A 21,454-nucleotide genomic window follows, 5' to 3' on the forward strand; every position below is an offset into this window, starting at 1 on the left:
GGTATCGCTCCATGGACCCTCTCCAAAATCCCTCTCCATAGGGATTTGCATAGAAGGGCCTTTCCAAAACTCTACAGGTCCAACAGCCCCCATCCACCAAGATTTTTTGGCAAAGAAATGGCAGATAACTTAGACAAGTGATATTTTCTTTTCTCAGCCTCACCGCCCCTGATAAAATTTGTTGTTATCTTGTTCATCTTCTGAATAATGCTTGCTGGGATAAAGAAAAAATGCGCCTAATAAACCGCGAGCTGAGTTAGAACAGATTGGGTCAGAATGACTCTCTTGCCATAGAAAGGCATTTATACTCCAAGTCTGAAATTTTTTTGTAGTATCTTTCTGTTATCCATTGCGAGTCTTTTGGGTAAAAGATATTTACCTGAATCTGATTGCCTCTAAAATTGCCATTCCCATCTCTATTTTTCCACCAAATCTCTCGAAATCAGGATGCCTCTCCAAATCCATCTTTTTCTCGTGGCTGGTATTCCACGATAAAAACTTATCTTGGGAAAATCTAAAGAGGAGGGGCTAGCAAGGTCCACGTCTGTGCTCAATTTGCAATTCTGAGGATGAAACAAACTGTCATATGTTCCTTCTTTGTCAGAAGACGCAGCAGATTTGGAAATCTTTGGAAATTTTATATGGTTTCCCTCATGCTTCTCACTCGTCCATGTGAGAAGCTTTTGTTTGGTGGAGTAGGCAAAAGAATTCCTGGAGGCTGCTTTTCATCATTACTCTATGGTGCATATGGAGATGGAGGAAAAACAAAATTTTTAAGGAAAGCAAAGAGCCTTTCATGGGAATCATCCAAAGCATATCTTCTCCCTTTGATTCCTTACCTGAGAAGCCTCCCAAGGAAATAAGATTGGTCCCCAACATGGATGATCTATCTCATAACTGTTTACCCGAAAGCCTTCTTTCATGGAGCGGCTCAAAACAGCTCCTGTGGCTGTGGAATCCACATCATCATGGATGAAAATTCTCAATTTCTTATTTCATGGAATGGAGGAAAAGCATCTGGATGCAAAGCGGAGGCGATGGCTCTAGCAGGGCTTCTCTCTTTCTGTCTCTTCTTTAAAATTCAGTCCGTCTCAATTTTGGGGATTCCAAGTAATGGTTGATTTGTCCTAGGAAAGATCCATATTAGCAATCCTCAACTTGCAGGCTGGATGAACAGGATTGTTTTTCTTTGGGAAAGGATGGAAGGATGTTGCATTCAACACATTTATAGGTTACAGAACAAGATGGCTAACAATTTATCAAAGGATGGTCTGCTTACAACTCCAGGTATATGGCACATGAAGGTAATTTCAGACAAGCAAGTGTTCTCTATCACAGAATTCTCTTTACCTGAAGCTTAATTCATCTTGCTGGTGTTAGGTATGTTTTTTGTCTATTTTGACCTTGCTGAGTAATTTATGCTTAGATCAATCACCTTCTTGAAATTTTGTTGTATCCTCCATGGAGGATCTAAGTTCTCAAACTATATGTATTTGCAAAATATCGTTTATGAGGCCCCTACTACAAAATTTGATTGTCTTTATGAACGATCATCAGATTTATGTTTTTCGGGGATCTCTTTCCTCTTTATAAGGTTTTTTTTGTCACGGATTTTTAGTCCGTTATCCAGCTCTTTTGCAGTTCCAGGCAATGTATTTTGATCATTATACTCCTATATTGAAATGTATATTGTATGAATGTAGAATATAAATATCAACACATATTAATTTCTATTTTAATTTTAATTTTATTTTAGAGAATTTTCTTTTGTTGAGAGGAGCCACCACCAAGGTTTAAACTTTAAATCTCATAATTTACATCATATTTCATAATAAAGTAATCATTAATTAAACTACAGATAAGAAATTTTAATTTAAATATCAATTTATTTCTTAATTTTATTTTTTATTCAATATTAAAAAAATTAAGGAAATGATTCCCTGACTATCTATTAGAACTTGTTTATATCGAGTTTTTCATCATTTTCAAATAATAAAAAAAAAGCAAGTTTCTGGGACTTGAGCTAGGACTTAAGCTCAACTATTTCCACTATTCCATATAATTTTTTATTTTTACAATATTTTTTTTAATTTATAGGTTTATTATTATTATGTTACATACGTAAAACGCAACTATACAGCATACTCTACAAAAAAAAATCAGTATTAAAAACCCCCGACTTCTAAACTAATAATATATAAAATAACTATAAAACATGCAACACCGATAATTCAATACCAAAACCCCATATTATCAAACTATTAATCTGAGAAATAAATACATTCCTGAACCATTTCAGGAATATGGCAATACCACAACGCATATCTCTGACATTTAATCTTTATAAACATAACATATAGCTAACGACAAATAGAATAATACTTCAATACATTTCATTTATTTTTATTGACTTAATCTTTAAAAAATGGCACACTCGATTATTGCAGATACAAATACATTGTATATAAGTGTGACTTATTATGGCTGTACCTCTTCATTATGAATTATGAATTAATAAATCTACAATTGTGACGAATTTCCCCACTTGTCCCAGTGAGGGGTCGATTGTTTCCCATTTTGACCATGGATACTTTGAAGCTGTTGAAGAACGCCTCTTGGTTCCTCATATAAAATTCCACCAACTTCCTAGTACTTCCTCCATTGGAATAGAGCAGCTGGTCTGAATCCAGTAGGCCCTGGCCAGAAGGTAGATTCTCATAATACTGTTTGTCAAAAGTAACCGGAGTCTTCAAATCTAGATCTGTCACAGTGTTGTTATCAAAGCAAAGTTGTTGGAGCGACGTTAAGAACTCTGTTTCAAGAGTGGGATATCGACCTGGCTTGAGTCCCATGAACCTAGAGTTGAATGTTGCACAACGTGCCTTTCCTATTGTATGGGCACCTGCAAAACATATCGATCACTTAGTATCTAAAACTTTCCATTGCAAGTGCTTGAAAAAATTATCAGTTTTCTTGGTTCCTAGTGACATAATCCTGAATAATAATAACCCTTTTACAAAATTTAACATTACACTGAAACTTTGTAAATTACAGAATGTTGGATTAGAAGTTGATCATTTTACCGTTTCATATCAATCCCACACACCCTACGCACATGTATATTTCTTGATCCTTTACACAGTTCATGTTTTTAAGCGTGGTTATTAAACGTTTACCCTTCACACTTTTTCATCCTCTGTGTGGCTAGAATAGATAATGTGTTCAGATGAATCTTATAAAGATAAATGGATATATAGATGGGACAACCTGAGAGAGTAACCAGATCATTTTCTGTGAGGCCTACATCCTTAAACTTGGAGATGAGTGTTGAAATATTCGATGTTGGGGGCGGAAGGCTGTTAGCTACTGCTGCTTTGCTTGCTGTTAAGCTATCTCTCCTCCCCAGCGTCACCTCCCAATATGGTCCTCGTGTCTGATCATAACAAAAAGAAAATTCTCCTCTTTTAACACCAGAATCTCATTTTAACTCTATAATCTTCATAAATATCTGAACAGATAAATGCCTATTTATGAAATTTGAACTTCAGCAATAAAGCAGTAAAATTTTACCAAGACCACAGAATCCCGTGCTGCCATTGCAAGAATATCAGCACATGAAACTTTTCCAGGGCATGCAGATTCAAGCTCTTCTTTGATGTAATCTATGACTTCGAAACCACGGGAAGAGTTCAGGTTGGGACCTGCTGTCTTCTCTCCCTCAAATGTAGCAGTGTCATCCAGCAGCACTGAACCATCACATCCCTACACATAATTTTCATTTCTCTATAAAATATTCATTATAATTTAATCAAATATTTCTGTAACATTAATCCTCTTTATAGTGATAATCTCTACTGGTACGAATGTGCCATCCATCTTTATAGTGAACGCTTAGCCGTGATTGATATGTCATTTACAAATAATCTGAAAATGCTTATAATTTTTGTGCTAATTTCATTGTAACCATTTTACACCGTGTCATCTATTCTGGTCAGGATCCGGAAACACCAAAAACACTCTTGCGGGGATCCCACTGATCACGGGGACTAATTTAGGGGAACTGATTTAACTGGACTTTTTTTTTTTTTTTCTACTAAACAGATTATATTCCCACATAAATACCATGAACAAAATTATAAATTTTTACAATCCTACAATTTTCAGTACAATAATACTAAAATTCCACAGATAGATAGAGTTACTTACATTAACAAAGCAGTCATGAAAATGCAGACGAAGAAGAGAGCCAGCCATGCGTGCCTCCTGAGCTACGGCCCTTTGAACTCCGGCGAAAACAATGGCTTCAGCCTGTGGACAAGTCCACAGATAGTAATGAGGTCTTAATGATCCAGGAGGGCGTGCTCCGGAGGTTACCCTGCATGCAGACATCAACGCTAAAAGAAAGCAAAATCTGAGAAGAGCAGCCATGATAGAGCCCCTTTCAATGAGTAGAGAACACAGCGAAATACTAGATCTGTCTGATATTCTCCAGTTGGGTATAGAGCAATGAATATTTTTGAGTTGTCTTTATATCTGATTTATAGTAAGATCGGTTTGGCTCTGGGGTTCAATAGGGTAAGAGCTAGTAAATATAAGGACGCTTTCTTCATTCATGTGTTCCGGACCCATTCAATTGTCCTTCACAGTCCAGGGGGATTATAAAGAACCCATTCAATTGTGCGTGTTCTAGATAACCCATCACAGTCGATTTTTTCCTTTTTAATAATTATCAGATAAAGTTGAGATTGTAACTGAAATTTTGTTTATAATTTTACAACTGTTACTCTAATTTTATAGTTTTACCATTGTTATTCTAAATTATAGATAATATTAATTATAAATTAAATTAAAATTAATATTGACCATTATACACTAAGTTAAAGATTGTTTCAATATTTTTTCATCTTATTTATTAAATCTCACTTTATTTCCCCATAAACAAGAACACCAAAATGTAAATACGCTGAACCAATCGATAACCTTGTTACACTAAATTCTAACCAGACATAATTTACAAAAACGACAAAACAAACAAACAAACACATTATTATAATTTGCACAGTCATATAGTTCATTCATATAAATCATATAGTCCATCGCAAAGATTTGTTTGAAGTGGTCTCACAACAAAACCGGGTTGACAATCCACTTCAAAGGAGGATATTTATCATGGATTTGAAAGTCAATTTGTTGATTATATTGGATGTTTATGGAATACCGAAGCTCTCTTACTTTCTACTTTTATAATTTTTAAAATATAAATTTTGAAGTAGCGAAACTTATGTGAAAGTATTTCAGAAGGTTATACCTGCACCGTATTTTTACTGAAAAGAATATAGAATTTTTAGCATTGGCAATAAACCATCAACTGAAACCATGATGAAAGCTCACTGAACTAAGAATGATAATAATCAGTTAATTTCTCGTTTTCCTCCTTTTTGCCTTTTCGTCTTTGGACCATCTCGCAATCTTTTATAGATGAAGAGAGAGGATTTCGGTGCTAGCAAATTTTCAAACAGCAGTGCGTTTGTGTATTTAGTGTATTGTGGTTTCTTAATTTACAAAATTTTTTTATGGTGCATCATGTTATTTTTAGGACCGGTGCTTTTGAATAATTTAGACGTAATGTCAAGGAAACTTCTGCGCTCACCTTTATTAGTGACCTCTACTACAAATAAATTTTTGTGCTATTTTTATAGGGGCCTCTACAAAAACCTCTGCTACAAGGACTTTTCCTTGTAGTGAATTGCTCTAATAGAGCATGATAGTGTGATAGGACTTGAAACTTGAACACCTTCTTGTGGAAGTACAATCATAGCAACTAAATATTAGCAATAAGAAATCCTTTATCTATTACAAGCACAGTGTTCAAAGGAAAACTAGATGTAGTTAAGAGCATAATCCTTTCAAAAGTGAGAGTAGGCAACTCTTGTGAGGTAAAACTGCATCAAGACAAAGGGGGTGCATGCCGGAGCAAAAGTGAGGAGTGAAGGCTCAAAGAGGCTTCAAAGTGCACTATGTTATCAAAGGAAGGGAGAGAGAGGGCTCAAGGGTGCAGGGAACAAGTTAGAGGCTTGAAGGGGAATCATTGTTGTCTTGGGGTGTGCTATGTGCTCAAGGGAAGCCAAAAAGGGCATAGGGCGCAATTGTGAAGCATGAAAGAGGCAGAGGTTAAAGCCTCCCCTCTGCACTATGCACTCAAGGAGACTAAGAAGGGTGTAGGGTGCATGTACAATGGATGAAGCTTGCATGCTGTTGCTTTGTAATGCATCATGCACACAAGGAGGGCACAATTTCTAAGAGTAAGGGTGGCTTGATGTTTTGGAGTGTGCTAAGGAAGAAGGCCTAGTTTCTTGGGGTGCAGTTTTCCATGACAACAAGGCCTTCATATCCAGAAGTGCACTCTTGTTTGAAATGGCAAATGATCAACTTAAACAAGTTCAAAAAAAAAAAAAAGACTGGAATGCTAGGAGGAAGGATCTGCAGGTACTTAAAGACTTTGTCGCAACCATGACCAAATTGTGAAGAGTTACAAAATATGAATGGTCACAAGAAAGAAACTTTGACTTCATAATGACACTTGTACTAGGAAGAATGTGTAAAAACACTAGCAAAATAAATAGGAATGATGGCATGAATACCAAAAGCAAACAAGAAAGGAAACATACAGGAATTACTTGTAAAGAGTATAAATGAGGAGCTCCTTAATTCAAAGAAGTGTGCTAAGCCATAATGAGAATGATTGTGTGAAGAAATTTAACTAGGTTTATGATAAATAGATTACATGCAAAGTCGAGACATGCATGTTCACCACTTGTCAATGGATGAGCGAGTTAGTTAAATTAAGTGAAGTGGGCTCCTATTTTCTAGGAGTGTGCTCACAAGCAACAAGAAAAGTGCATGCATGAAGATGAGGAGGCTACATTTCTTGAGCTAAAGGGGTACACTTGACTAGAGGGCACACTCAATAAGTCGAAGAAGTTCACTCCGATAGGGCACAATTACTTAGCCTAAAAGAGTGCGCTCAACTAGAATGCAATGCATGTCATCTTGGAATGCACTTTTGCTCAAGGAAGTCGTAGTTTCATCCACGAGTGCCTCTTATAGCTGTTGTGTGAACAAAGGTGTGTTTTTCTTAGAAAATATGTGATTTTCCTGCTTTTGTGTGTGTGATGCATCTCAAGAAAAGCCAATTACTAAGTCAACAAATGTTATGCCTTCTCCTATCATTGAGTAACATAACACGAGTGCTAATAAAGATAAAATGACGACACTTAGAAAAAATTCACTGAAGTGGAGATGACACTTAGAGAAAACACGAGGATAGTCAATTAAACAACATGACAACAATAGGTATCTTGGAACAACAGTTCACATAGGCTCCAAAATTGAATTAAGAAAATATTTTGGAGGGTCATTGTGATATGGTGCTCAAAAATGAAAGTTGTTGGATTGACGTGAAACCTAAACGATCACGTATATCTCGTCTTCTTCAATCTGGCGCAACACGTTTCCCAAAAAATGGACGTCATATGCTCTCGGAAATGAGTTTTGATCGATTTCCCAAACATGCAAATTTTGGCCAAAAAAATACTGCTCAATGTGTATTTTGGGCCAGTGGCAGGCTGCCACGTGACCTCTCCTAATTGGCTAAATCTCTGATTTATTTTTTGGCCTTGCCACAACTTGACACGAGTTAGGCCAGGGTGGCCCCGACTGGGATGGAGTTGATTGGTTGTTGGTTACATGGACAAACAAGAGGCTACCACACGGCCCTGCCAGAGGCTTCAATGTGGCACCTTAGTGGCCACTAGAATTTTTGGAGAAGGTCGAATTAACTGCACAAGAATTGATCTTAGCACCTATTACAAACAAGTTTCCACCATTTCTATTAAATCATGGTTAGTCCTTATTAAAAGGACCTTTGAAATATTAATTTAAATTAAAGGTTGGTGGAGGTTTGGGTAAGGGCCAAGGGCTAGCCCCAGCACTGGTTACCGTGCCCATACGAACCAGGGGCGGGACCAAGGGCCAGCTCTTAGACCTAGGCCCCCAACCTTAAAACAAACCATGCAACTATAACGCTGAGACACAGGTCCGAAGCGGAGGGGGCCAGACCCAGAGCGCCAACCCCCGGTCATATGTGGCACCCATGTGACCACCGACGTGAGGCGAATTTAATCATCCCATAATTTACGTAGGGTTTTAGCTGATTTCTCACCCCATTAGCAGAAAATGGGGCGAAATTGTAGGGCACTTAGCTGGACCTGGAAAATTTGTGGGTCAGCTACCACCAAAACTTGGAATGCTCATAACTTTCTCATTTTTTGGTCTTTTTGGGAGAAGGAGTCTAGATAAGGGTTTTTGATAGATCTAGAGTTGTTGGAGCATATTTTGAAGCCATTTGATCATTGTAACTCATTGTAATCACCATTTTTATCATAATGAAAGAGGGTTGAGCATTGGAAGTTGGACAAGGAGACGTTGCCCAAGAGGGGTGAACTCCTTCATCACTTGCATGTGTTGTGGTTACTTATATGGTTTTATTCTTTGTTATTTTCTACAATTTATGAGTTAAATTCATGTTGAAATATGTGTATGAATTCAACATAAAGAGTTGTTGAGAGATTAAATTGTCAAATTAAATATCTTAATATTAATTATCAACCTAGAGTTCGTAAGCATGAGTTGCCTTGCGCTTTCTCCGTTCAAGGCCAAATTAGAGTTTTAATGTTTCCTTATAACAGTTAGTGGAGTAATAAACACATTAACACTTGCAAACATTGAGATGTCATAAGGAGACCCAACAATCAAATTTAACCTAGATATCTCATAAATCTTTACAAACTTTGCCTACCATTCAAATCTGAACCTAACAAGCTACTAAACTATTTATGGCTAATCTTAAGTAATGAAAATGAACTACTAATCACACAAGACTCAATCAAACAAACACTCAAATGTTGGTTCTAGCTCTTCCAGTTTATACCCAAAACAAGCAAAGATCTTCTACTTAAATAGTTATTCAATCCTTAAGAAATTTGTACTAATAGCAATATGTACCTAATGGCTTGTTACCCTACTAACAAGGATTTTAGAAGTTAAGTACTAAACTGAACAATCACTCTATTTCACTCTGTAACTTGTTAATGGGATTCTGTATTTACAATCAAACCACTTATAAGTCCTAATTAATCATAATGATGAAAACAACTTCAAGCATCTAGTCTACTCAATACACATCAGTTTAATCAAACAATTTCGGAGAAACTGTACTTTAAATCACTCTGTAATCACACCAATCCTTATTGCAAATAACATTACTTGGAACCAATGTGCTACTGTTAAAATATAATTGATATCTATCTTATGAGAAATGTAATCAATCACTCCACAAAACAGGGGAAATCATTTATCCAAATAAACTAATGAAATCGATCATCACATGAAACGGGGAAAATCATTTATCTAACTAAACTAATGAAATTTATCATCACACAAAATAGGGGAAATCATTTATCTAACTAAACTAATGAATTTACATTTAACAACTAATCACCCAAAGAATTCTTTTGTATTCTACGTTCATTCCACACAGTCTATTAATCAATCCAAGAGTCTATTTTCCAAATGAAATAGGGCTAAAGCGATAGTAAATCATCCAACACTTATGAAAGCAATCTTAATCATCAATCCAGTCAGCAAGCAATCCTAATCATCAATCCAATCAGCTTAAAACCAAACTGAGAGTATACCAATTACAGTGTGCAGGCAATCAATGAGGATTTCCTTATGTCGTATTTCCTACAAAATAATTCAATAGAGAGTCAATTCGATCTAGTTCTTTAGAGGAAACGAAGAACAATTTGGTGGATAGACTAATATCACTCTAATTAGCTTGAATCCAATTCATTCCTAATCACTGAAGAGATTTAAATATCAAAGTAATTTCAACACTATCAATGGATAAATAAATTCATTTCATTCATCAAATGACCATGTAGCACACCTCTGTCGATTATAAATCAATACGATATCAAGGTTTATGTACATAGCATAACGTTGTTCTAAAAGAAAAACTAGGATCACAGAGGAATTCAATTGCAGATTATGGAAACAAAGGGTTTAAAAGAAACACCAACGCATCTGCATCCTCTAAACAATCAGATTAAGACAATTCTCATGTAGCAAACCAAACCAAACTAATTCCCAGTGAAAGAACTAACTGTAACTAATCACACAGTGTCACTTTTATGCAATATACAAAGCTAACCCAGATGGGTGGGCTCGGCCAGACCTGGGAGCTGGCTAACTTACAGTAAAGGAAATATTTTGAATGCGATCAATTGGTCATCTTCAGCAATTCATCAAATGCTTAATCCAAATTCATGGCAGAACCATTGCCGATATATTCGATTAAAAACAAGTCATGAAATACATAGCAAATACTTCAATGTTTGAGTGCTAGCTTAACATATTACATCACAACCTTTTATAGGCTTTTAGTTAAATTTAAACAACTGAGCTAAAGCTGGCAAATCGTAATGTCCAACTACTCTAATCTTTCAAAGTGGATAGCTTTGAACAACTGGTCCATATTGGTTCAACAACTTGTAACCGATCCCGAACTTAGTGTTTACTCCAGTCAGAGAGGATAAGCATGGATCCTTAGTGTAGCACTCTTTACATCTAGAAACATGCGGTTAGGTACTGAGCATAAGATAGCTCTTGGTTCACTACATGCTGCTTCATACTGTCATTCCTACACATCTCTGGAAGGTTTACACTTTGATCATAATAATAAGCTAGTTGAAGGAGTTGCTACTTATATCTACTAAATTTCACCAATAAATAGTAAAATATAATCATAAAAGAATTTACCTCAAAATGGGGATTGGAAAATGATTAGGATAGGAGAATAGCAAATAAGTGGGTTTGGCGATGCCAAAAAGACCTAAATAGGGATGAAAAACTTGTAGTGATAGGCAAAAAATGGGGGATCAACATCCTCCCATGCCGATTGTGAGGCATGCCCTCATGCATCCAACAAAAAGGAAACTATATTCAAATGAAAGAGATTGTGGTCAAAGACTAGGAGTCCTAATTAGGACCTGATTCCCTTGTCTGATAGGTGGTGAACAGTTTTGAAATTGCAGTGCTGATCCCTTGGGATTCAACCATTTAGCATGCTTGTTCCTTACCGCTTTCCATTGAAGAAGGTGCTTGTTCTTCCTGGCCAAGGCATTGTTCTGGGCATACAACTTCATGTTGGAGTACTGTACTTGCTGGTTTACATCCCTTACAAAATGGAATAAGACCTTGTATTTATTTCCCTGTTCCCTGAGCTTGGAGATTGTTTTTCAGAGCTTTACAAGCCATATTTTTAAATTTTCTTCAGCATCAAATGTAGAGGCTATAGTCGGGTTCGTCGATTGTTGTGAGGTGCTACCTCTAGGTGACTTCCCCGTACATTCCTTTGGAGAAGACTGATGTGGGGAGGCCTTTGTGGTGCTTTCGGTTGCTAACAGTCAGGCGAGAGACAAAGTCTCCATATCCCGTGCGATATCCACAAGGATTTTTACTTTTTTCGTGGCAATTGGATCTTCTCCAAGAGACATTTTTGATGGAGGGATATCAACATCATGGGAGGAGGAGATATCGATATTGTCGAGGCTAGTGGCTCCAGCCTTGGTCTGCAATGCATGGGCCATGCTTCGAGTCTGATGGCATCCTTGAGCTGAGGTCTCGGCTGCGGAATTGAGGGGAGTGTTGAAGGGGAACAGGGGTCACTTGCGTTTAGTCTTAGGAGTGGCACTTTCAGGGTTTAGTGAGGGTTTTGCTAGAGATTCAAATGTGTTGCTTTCGGTCATGGGACTCAATTTGGGCTAGCTGGGCTTAGGCTGATCGTGCTTCCTTTTCTGGGGTGAGTACATTTGTATTTCCATAGGAATCGTTCTTGCGCCATCCTTCAAACTGCCTGTAGCTGTATGGGGGAGTGCAGAAACAGGAGTGGGGGAGTGGGTAGGGGTATACTCAGACTTGGATGGAGGCGTTGCATCATCAGTTTTTAGGGAGTGGCCCACTATTCATTGCCGACCCTTTGTCTACGTTTCTTTCCCAGGGAATTCCTCAATGAGGAAGTCCTCCCACGACCGCTTCCTTTTCTTAAGCTCGGCAACCAATAGAATTTCAATTAAACTATGGTGATACAATACATTTTTTGGCTTCTTTCCATGTGAGTGTACACCATTTGCCATTTTGTGCAAGCTTAATCTTAGAAAATGAGGAATATTCAATTGCATATCTTCAGTTAAATGGACCATGAGCCAAATATGATAAAGAAATACAATGAAAAATCTTCCTTCGCAAGTCACGAAGCACTATAGCATCATCAGTAGTGGATGCCATCGCTTCTCAATGCAGTTGCTGATCACTCCTTTCACCTAACTGATCGACCGATAGACAGGCTTCAAGAACATGGTGCAATTTGGTATTTCTAACTGCCCACCCTTAAACAATTTCTCACCCATAGTTGGTAGCCCAATAGCGCTACTTATGGATTCCTCTTTGACTTTGAAGTTTAGGTTACCGACTTGGGCGTGCTCGCCATTGAAATTCCATGCGAACGCCATTGCAACCTGATCATTATAACCTTGAAACTTCTGGAGAAAAGTCATCCAGCTTTTCTCCTCCAGAATTCCCTTGCATTGTTCATATTCTGTGTTGCACGAAAATTGAACAAAGGTGTGTTTGTGCCTGTCTGCTCCGATGGTGCCTACTGTCTACTGTAATTTCCTTTTCTCCCAATTGTCTGCACTGTTGGTCTCTTATTGATCCTTCCCCCATGATCACAGTCGCCATCTACTTTAATAGTAGATGAATGACCATCATGATGATAGATTGGATGTGTGGGATCGATGGTGATTATGGTGATCGTCCCATCTTCAACTAGTTTGGAGTGTGGCACTTGATTGCAATGTGTGATCCATTGAGGGAGCGTGTGAGTCTCTTAGCTGTGAGGTGCGCATTCTCACCATGAAACGATGGCCAAGCAGGTGAGCAGACATCATTACATAGCAAGGATAGATCATGAGCGCTGGCGGTTATGGTTTGTGTCTTATCAATGTGCTTGAGGGTAATTGCTTATGGGATCGGGAATAGACAGGTAAGGGAGTAGGATATATGATCATGGTGATCTTAGGATAGATTCATAGGCATGCTTCTATGATTAACATTTTAACCACCTATCAGTTAAATTTAATCAGAATACAAGTGTGTACCAGAACTACTTTAATGATTTGTGTCTGGTGTGTAATTAGATGTGCTTAGGCAAAAACTTCTGCAATTGTGTGTTGCTACCTTGACTCTAGAAAATTTCCATATTGTGACTTCATCGAGTTGAGTATTGATTCCCTAAATATATACTTACACAACAGAGTGAACTGGTAACCACGATCATTCTTCAACTATTAGTGAAGACGACCCTGAATCAGACAACATGTTAACATATATAAAAAAAATGATTTCTTTTTATGATGCAGAAGGTTTCTTCGCATATATTGTGACAGCAAATGTGCGATTATAGGACCCAAGTTTAGGTAAAATCTCAGGACCCTCGAATCTAATATGAGTTGCATGTGAAACATAAGCATTTGAATGAAATATGGAACATAGGCATTTTGAACAAAGTATGTGACATAGGCATTTTGAACAGAGCATGATGAATCATAATTCTGGGACCCTAATACAAAAAAAACTAAATCCAAACATAGTATAAGACATAGGCTGTCTGACATGATTTCGGAGCCTTCAGATTTAATGCCATAGAGCGAGCTGCTTATTATTTTTTAAAAAAGAGAACTGCTTATCAATCCATCGATTTTGACCAGGCTTGAAATGATGACTTCCTGGGGCATTTCTTCTTTAGGGAGCTAGAAATGACCAGAAAGAGAGCTCCATGGGGGCTTCTTTTCCATAGTTATTCCTTTGGGCTAGGAAAAGAATAATTCAATGCCCAAAGGATCCCTAAATTACTACTACCTTATTTTAATGAGCCTAAAGTAGTTAGTGCTCAAGGCATTCATGTTTAGAGAGTCTAAATTACCCATAGTAGACTCCAGGGGGTTTCCTTTCCATAAACATTTCCTTGAGCCCATAAAAGAACAATTCTATACTTGAGGAATCCCTAACTAATATTGGTCCATATTATTTACAAGCTTGAATCAGTCGATGCTCGGGAGCTTCATGTTTAGAGAGTCTAAAGGCTTCCAAAGGAGACTCCATGGGTTCCTTTTCCATAAATAAATCACGAGACCTGGATAAATGAATAAACTTGCTCCTCGTGAATTCCTACTTTATTCTACATGGGTTGTGCGAAGGACCGCCTTCAGATAATTAATCAACTGAACCAGCAAGGGGCTCGTCATTGGCATGAATCAGCGCCAATCCTTGATCCCCTCAAACTTCCTGCAAAAATTGATCATGTGAAAGTGGTTTATGATAAACTTTAAGCCGATGGCCATTTACTACAGAAGGAGTCTTGACATCATCGATAGTACAAATACGAAGTGAACCGTTATCAAAAACTTCGGTTACCTCATACGGTCCTAACCAGCTAGTAGAAAATTTACCTTTGAAATGCTTAAACTTACTATCGTATAACAAGGCCCAGTCACCTGGAAGGAAGAATTTCTTCTTAATAAATTTGTCATGCCATCAGGCTCTTTGGTTCGATACCAACGTAGTTCTTTGGTAAGCATCTTGTTAGATCTCATCAAGCTCGTTTAATTGCATCAATCACTATTCTTGAGCCTCATTTAAATTCATGCCCAACTAACTAGTAGTTCTCAAAGTTTTTACCTAGAATTCGATGGGCAAGAGTACTTGTTTACCATAGACTAATTCGTAAGGTGTATGCCCATTCACATTCCTCCAAGTGATCCGATAAGCCCAAAGTGATTCTAGTAACTTTTCTGCCCAATATTTGTGATGTAGTTGAATTTCTTTTGTGAGGATGGATTCCACCACTTTGTTCATGGACTCCACTTGCCCATTACCCTGGGGGTGGTAAGGGGTCGATTTTCGGTGCTTAAATTGATATTGCTCCATAAGTGCTTTGACCAAATTTGATGTAAATTGGGTTCCTTGATCAATGACGATTTCACGAGGCACCCCAAATCTTGTAAAGATGTCCTTGAAAAAAACCTCTACTACTGCCTTTTTAGTGTCAGCATACAACGCTTTAGCCCCCACCCACTTGGTGACGTAATCAGTGCACACCAAAATATATTTATTCTTGTTTGACATTGGGGAGATGGGCCCTATGAAGTCCAATTCCCACTTCTCAAAGGGTTCAATGACAATTTGTGGTTGAAGAGGCATTTCATCAGAGGCGACTGGTCTCCCCATTCGTTGGCAAGGGTCACAACTAAAAACAAACTTCTTGGTGTCTTTAAATAGGGTCGGCCAATAGTATCTAGTACGAAGAACTTTATAAGTCGTTCTTTTATCGGCAAAATGGCCACCGTAAGGCTTGTTGTGACTGGCACTTAATATATCATGCATTTAATATTCCCACACACGCCACGTCATAATCAAGTCTCGCCATGTATAAAACAGATCTCCCTCGATCCAGGAGAAACTAGCACTGCGTTGCAATATATTGCGCCTCTCTCGGGCCGACAAGTTTTGAGGTAATTTTCCTGATACTAGATAATTGGCTACATTACCGAACCAAGGAGTAACAATAGAAATGGAAAATAGAGCTTCATCTAGGAATTCGTTGAGCATTGGCGTTGGCATGCTTCCCTGTGTAAGATTCAAACGAGATAAGAAATCAGTTGCCAAGTTATCTCTTCCGGGCCTATCAATTATAGTTATATTGAATTCTTGTAGAGGCAACAACCATCTAGTTATCCTGCTGTTAGTAATAGGTTTATTCATTAAAAATATAATAGCAGAATGGTCTTTATGGGAAAATGTCTCATAATTGGTAATATAATGTCTAAACTTTCCTATAGCATGCACAACTGCTAACAACTCTTTTTCAATAACCGTATAATTTAATTCAGGGGGACAGAGATTTTTTCTAACAAAGTAAATGGCATAGGGAAAGTTATCCTCCCTTTCCCCCAAAACTGCTCCTAGTGTAGTATCTAAAGCATCTTTATAAATATGAAAAGGTAAGGACCAATTTGGCCCTCTTAGCACCGGAGCGGTAGATAATCTCTCCTTCAGTACCTAAAACTCCTATTGACAGTTGAGCTTCTATACGAAGTCAACATCTTCAGTTAACAATTTGAATAATGGTGCTGCAATTCTAGTCAAATTCTCAATAAATCATCGATAATATCCTGCGTGCCCTAAAAAACATCTTACCTCTTTTTGCAAGCTCGGAATAGGGATATGCGAAATTACCTCGATTTTTGCTGGGTCAACTTGAATTCCTTCAAATGACACATGATGGCCTGGAACAATTACCTTAGTTTGCATCATTCTACATTTATTGCTACTAAGGGCTAGATCAACTTCTTGACAATGGATCAATACCTTCTCTAGATTCTCTAAGGCCTATGGAAAGCCATCTCCGTAGACTGTGAAGTCATCCATATAGACTTCCACACAGTCATGGATCATATTAGAAAAAATGGCAAGTACAGCTCTTTGGAAAGTGGCGGGGGCATTACAAAGACCAAAGGGAAGGACTTTATATGCATAAGTACCCCATTGGCATGTGAAGGTAGTCTTTTCCTGGTATTCTTCAGCTATTTGTATTTGATTGTACCCGCTGTAACCATCTAGGAAAGAAAATTATTTCTTACCTAAAAGTGTGTTGAGAACTTGATCGATGAAGGGCAATGAAAAATAGTCGTGCAATGTGGCCTTGTTTAGTTCTCTGTAGTCGACGTGGATCCGCCACTTGCCATTCTTCTTTGGAACTACTACCAGAGGTAACACCCACTTACTATCAGAAATGGGGTAAATGAAATCTGTGGCCAAACGTTTCTCAAGCTCTTCTTTGAAAATGTCTTTTAATGTTAGGTTCATATGCCTTTGTGGTTGCCGAACAGGTCTCATTTCTTCATTTGTATAAATATGGTGGATGCAAGTGTCTAGATGTATACCCCTCATATCCAAGTAATCCCATGCGAATGATCCGGTTTGGTCACAAACCATACTCATCAACTACTGCTTTTGTTCTGCAGTCAATCTTATACCAATATGTAAAATTTTCGCTTCAAATATTTCCACTGGTTCTGTGGTGAGCTCATGGCTTTCCTCCATTGCTACAAATGAGGCGAAGACAGTTGGGTGGTAGGTTTCCTGAAACTTATCACTAAACACATGCTGATAAACATTAAAAGAGATGGGATAATTGATACAAGATCTATCTGCTAAAAACTGTTGCAAAACATTCTCATTAGAATGATCCTGGATACCTGTAGACTGATCTAATGTTAACAAGGGGAACATACAGTCTTTGTCTCCATATGGGTTTTTGAGCAATAATGGTACTTCAGCAGTTGTCTAAGTAGGTGGAAAAATAGACAATGTTTGATTCTGAGGACCATTAGAAATGATAATTTCCCCATTTCTGCATCCTATGATGGCATTAGTCATTGCCATCCATGGCCGCCCTAGGACTACCGAGTGTCCAGGCCTAGAGGTTTTTGGGGAAATGACTATAAAATCTATGGGGTGTTGCCAAGAGGCAATAGTAACTACTATGTTCTCCATGGATCTTATTGGTCTAACGATGGATTTATCTGCCATTTCTAAAAGGATAGGGGTGGTTTTAAGTCCCAATTGTTGTAATGACATCATTGTTTCATAAGTCATGGCATTTACTGCTGCCCCTAGATCTACAAGAGCGTTTAGCATAAGTACTCCATTTATTTCAATAGTGGCAATGGGATTTTCGGGGTCATTGTATTTGGCAGGCATGTCAGAGATCATAGTGGACATTTGGCTCATGATTTTGACCTTCTATTTCTTATGCCCATTTCTTCCCAGTTTCTTAATGCAAAGATCCTTGACAATTTTGGTGTATATGGGAATGTCTCTAATTTCTTATAAAAGTGGGATTTTAATACAGACATTCCTAAGTTCATTTTCTAGATCATATTCAAGAGGGACCTCTTATTTCTTTACTATTAGTCTTTCTGGGTACGGTGGTTCAGGTGATTCTTATTCCTTCTGTTGTTGTTTTTTGTTTTGTGAATGATTTTTGGATCACGTGGAGGGTACCTCTTATTGGATGATGATAACTGATTTTCCTTTATTGAATGTCTTTCCTAATCGTAATTGGATTTCATTTAAAGGAATGGCAATGATCATGTATGTAGGAAAAGGCTGAATATGAATATTTTTCACTGGTTGAGGTAACCTATTATGGTCTTGGTTAGGTACGGGTTGTGCAGGAAACAATGTAGGATAGGGTGGGTTTATGGTAGCAGGTGCCTACAAAGAAGATGGGTTAGTAGGTGCAGGTAATAATTGATGCAAAGGAGGTGGTGGCATCGTAGATTGTTGATACATATTAGGGTCATACACTGGCTAATAGGTTTGCATGGTCAGATTGTATGAAGTACTTGGCATATTTGGATAGGGCACATAGAATTGGGGTGGAGGTTGATAGTTGTTGGCATAGGGGTTTGACCTCCAATTCTGGCTGCAGGTAATATTTTGTGGTTGCTAAGCAACCCAAGGAGGGTAGGATGCAGGAAAGGTACATGGCTAAGTCTGGCTATAACCTTGAAGATTTGGATCTGGAAACACATTTTGACTCTGGCCTCTCCAGGTGGGTACTTTGGTTGCCTGAGATTGGTTAATGGTTTCAGCATTCCCCTTGTAGATGGCCTGTAAGTCGGGAAGCGATGAGAACATCTTGGTCGGGTGCTCTAAGGTACAGATTCCACAGACGTCGATGGTGCTTAAAGGACATTCCCTTTCTGCATGTTTATGCCCACACTTGGAACAAAAGACTGCCATGGCTGCCTTCTCAGCTTCCTTCTTTTGTTTAATTTTCATGGTGTCTAGCTGGTCACTGATTATGTTCAAGATATCAGTTTTAAAATTTTCTAATTGGTTCTCGAGCTCGACTCTTGTAACAACATTAGCCACATTTTTCTTTTGCACATAGTCTCTAGAATTGTCTCTAAGTTCCTGAAGCTTTTTACCTACTTTGGCTTGGCTTCTAGAATAGGTGCGACACAGCTCCATGACTTTAGTAAATTGTTTTTTATAAATGTCTCTGCCACTCAGAGTAGGTTTAATGTTTCAATGCAATCATCTTTAAGTGCTTTTAGGAAAGCATTTCTAATAATCTTTTCATCTCAGTTGGACCCACAAGATTTGTGGAAGTTGTATAGGAACCATTCAAGATACTCTTCTATATTTTCATCTTCATTTTGCTACATCCTAAGGATATCATTGATGTCCCTACTCTTGCAAAAATCTTGATACTTTTTAAGAAAAACTGATCTCATGTCATCCCATGTCTATATAGTGTGTTGCCCTAGACTCATGAACCACCTAAGGGATGCATCTTTTAATGTGGTGGGAAATAATTTGAGTTTATGAGAATCATCATAATAATTATAACTGCGACATAAAATATTGAATTCAACAAGAAAGGCATCAGGATCTTCAAATGATTTACCGTAGAATAATGGGAGAGATGCCATTGGAATGCTCCTCATTGTGATGTCACGTGTCACATCTAGGATAGGGAATCCGAAGGTGATTTCCTCTTTGTCTTCCTAGTTGCCCCCTCTAAAGAGATTCCCATTGCATCGAAGACCTTCTCCCTATTCTTAAAGTTCTTCGTTGTGTCTATCCTCTCCATCTTGGTGATCCATCTCTGCTACCAGCACTCGCTTGGGTTTGTTGATTATGGAGTGGATAGGGGGTATTGGAACACAGTTGATGTTGGTTGATTTCTCGTCCAAGAGGTCTTTCTGTTCTACTGGTTCTTCTACAAGGTTGTCAAAGATAATCTGTTGAATGATCCTTTCCCCTCAATCTAGGAATTCCTGATCTGAAACCATGTTGGCATCAACACTTCCTCTTTCTTGTCTCAGTCCTGCATATTGATTAGAAACAGTGAGAATGGGTGTATTAACTGATCCAAAAGTTGTATGAAATATAGAACTGGAAATAAATCTACCCTTACTATCCCTAGGTCTACCTGTACTCCTATGCATAAAGATAAAGGAAATAAAAAAATTCAAGGACAAGCAGTGATTGGTTAGTCTTTGGAGCAACCCCAACAAGATTGGATGCGTGGCTCTTCACTCACGTCTTACCATACTCTCTCCGCCCTCTAACAGTCCTGCAAGATCCTAAAACTCTAATGATAATGGTTATCTGAATAAGAAATGACAACTTCCCCGACAACGACACCAAAATGTTGAGAGATTAAATTGTCAAATTAAATCTCTTAATATTGATCGTCAACCAGGGGTTCGTAAGCACGAGTTGCCTTGCGCTTTCTTTGTTCAGGGCCAAATTAGAGTTTTAATGTTTCCTTATAATAATTAGTGGAGTAATAAACACATTAACACATGAAAACATCTAGCTTCATAAGCATACCCAACAACTCAAATTTAACCTAGAGATCTCGGAAATATTTACAAACTATGCCTAGCATTCAAATCTGAACCTAACAAGCTACTAAACTATTTATGACTGATCTTAACTAATGAAAATGAACTACTAATCACACAAGACTCAATCAACCAAACACTCAAATCCTGGTTCTAGCTCTTCCAGTTTATACCCAAAAGAAACAAAGATCTTCTACTTGTAATAGCTATTCAATCCTCAAGCAATATGTACTAATAGAAATATGTACCTGATGGCTTGTTACCCCACTAACAAGGATTTTGGAAGTTAAGTACTAAACTGAACAATCACTCTATTTCACTCTATAACTTGCCAACTCAATTCTTTATTTGCAATCAAACCACTTACAAGTCCTAATTAATCATAATGATGAAAACAACTTCAAGCATCTAGTCTACTCAATACACAACAGTCTAATCAAACAATTTCATAGAAATTGTACTTTAAATCACTCTGTAATCACACCAATCCTTACTTGCAAATAACCTTACTTGGAACCAATGTACTACTATTAAAATCTAATTGATATCTAACTTATGAGAAATGTAATCAATCACTCCACAAAACAGGGGAAATCATTTATCCAAATAAACTAATGAAATTTATCATCACACGAAAGAGGGAAAATCATTTATCTAACTAAATTAATGAAATCGATCATCACATAAAACAGGGGAAATCATTTACCTAACTAATCTAATGATTTTCATTTAACAACTAATCACCCAAAGCATTCTTTTGTATTCTACGTTCAATCCACATAGTCTACTAATCAATCCAAGAGTCTATTTTCCAAATGAAACATGGCTAAAGCAATAGTAAATCATCC

General features: G+C 37.7%; 1 protein-coding gene across 1 annotated transcript; it reads right to left on the reverse strand.

The window, feature by feature from the left end:
- Nucleotides 1-2,504: 2,504 nt before the first annotated feature.
- Nucleotides 2,505-4,461, reverse strand: LOC149243977 (peroxidase A2-like). Its single transcript, XM_089367895.1, has 4 exons — nucleotides 4,207-4,461; nucleotides 3,571-3,762; nucleotides 3,268-3,433; nucleotides 2,505-2,902 (listed from the first exon to the last, which is right to left on the reverse strand). Exons 1-4 carry the CDS (start codon nucleotides 4,426-4,428, stop codon nucleotides 2,505-2,507), a joined length of 978 nt encoding a protein of 325 aa, XP_089224021.1. The 5' UTR covers nucleotides 4,429-4,461.
- Between the last annotated feature and the right edge of the window lie 16,993 nt (nucleotides 4,462-21,454).

The sequence above is a fragment of the Pinus tabuliformis genome, chromosome 8 (genome assembly GCF_031772625.1).
Source record: "Pinus tabuliformis cultivar Carrire ecotype Pingquan chromosome 8, CPIR1, whole genome shotgun sequence".
Classification (NCBI taxonomy): domain Eukaryota; kingdom Viridiplantae; phylum Streptophyta; class Pinopsida; order Pinales; family Pinaceae; genus Pinus; species Pinus tabuliformis.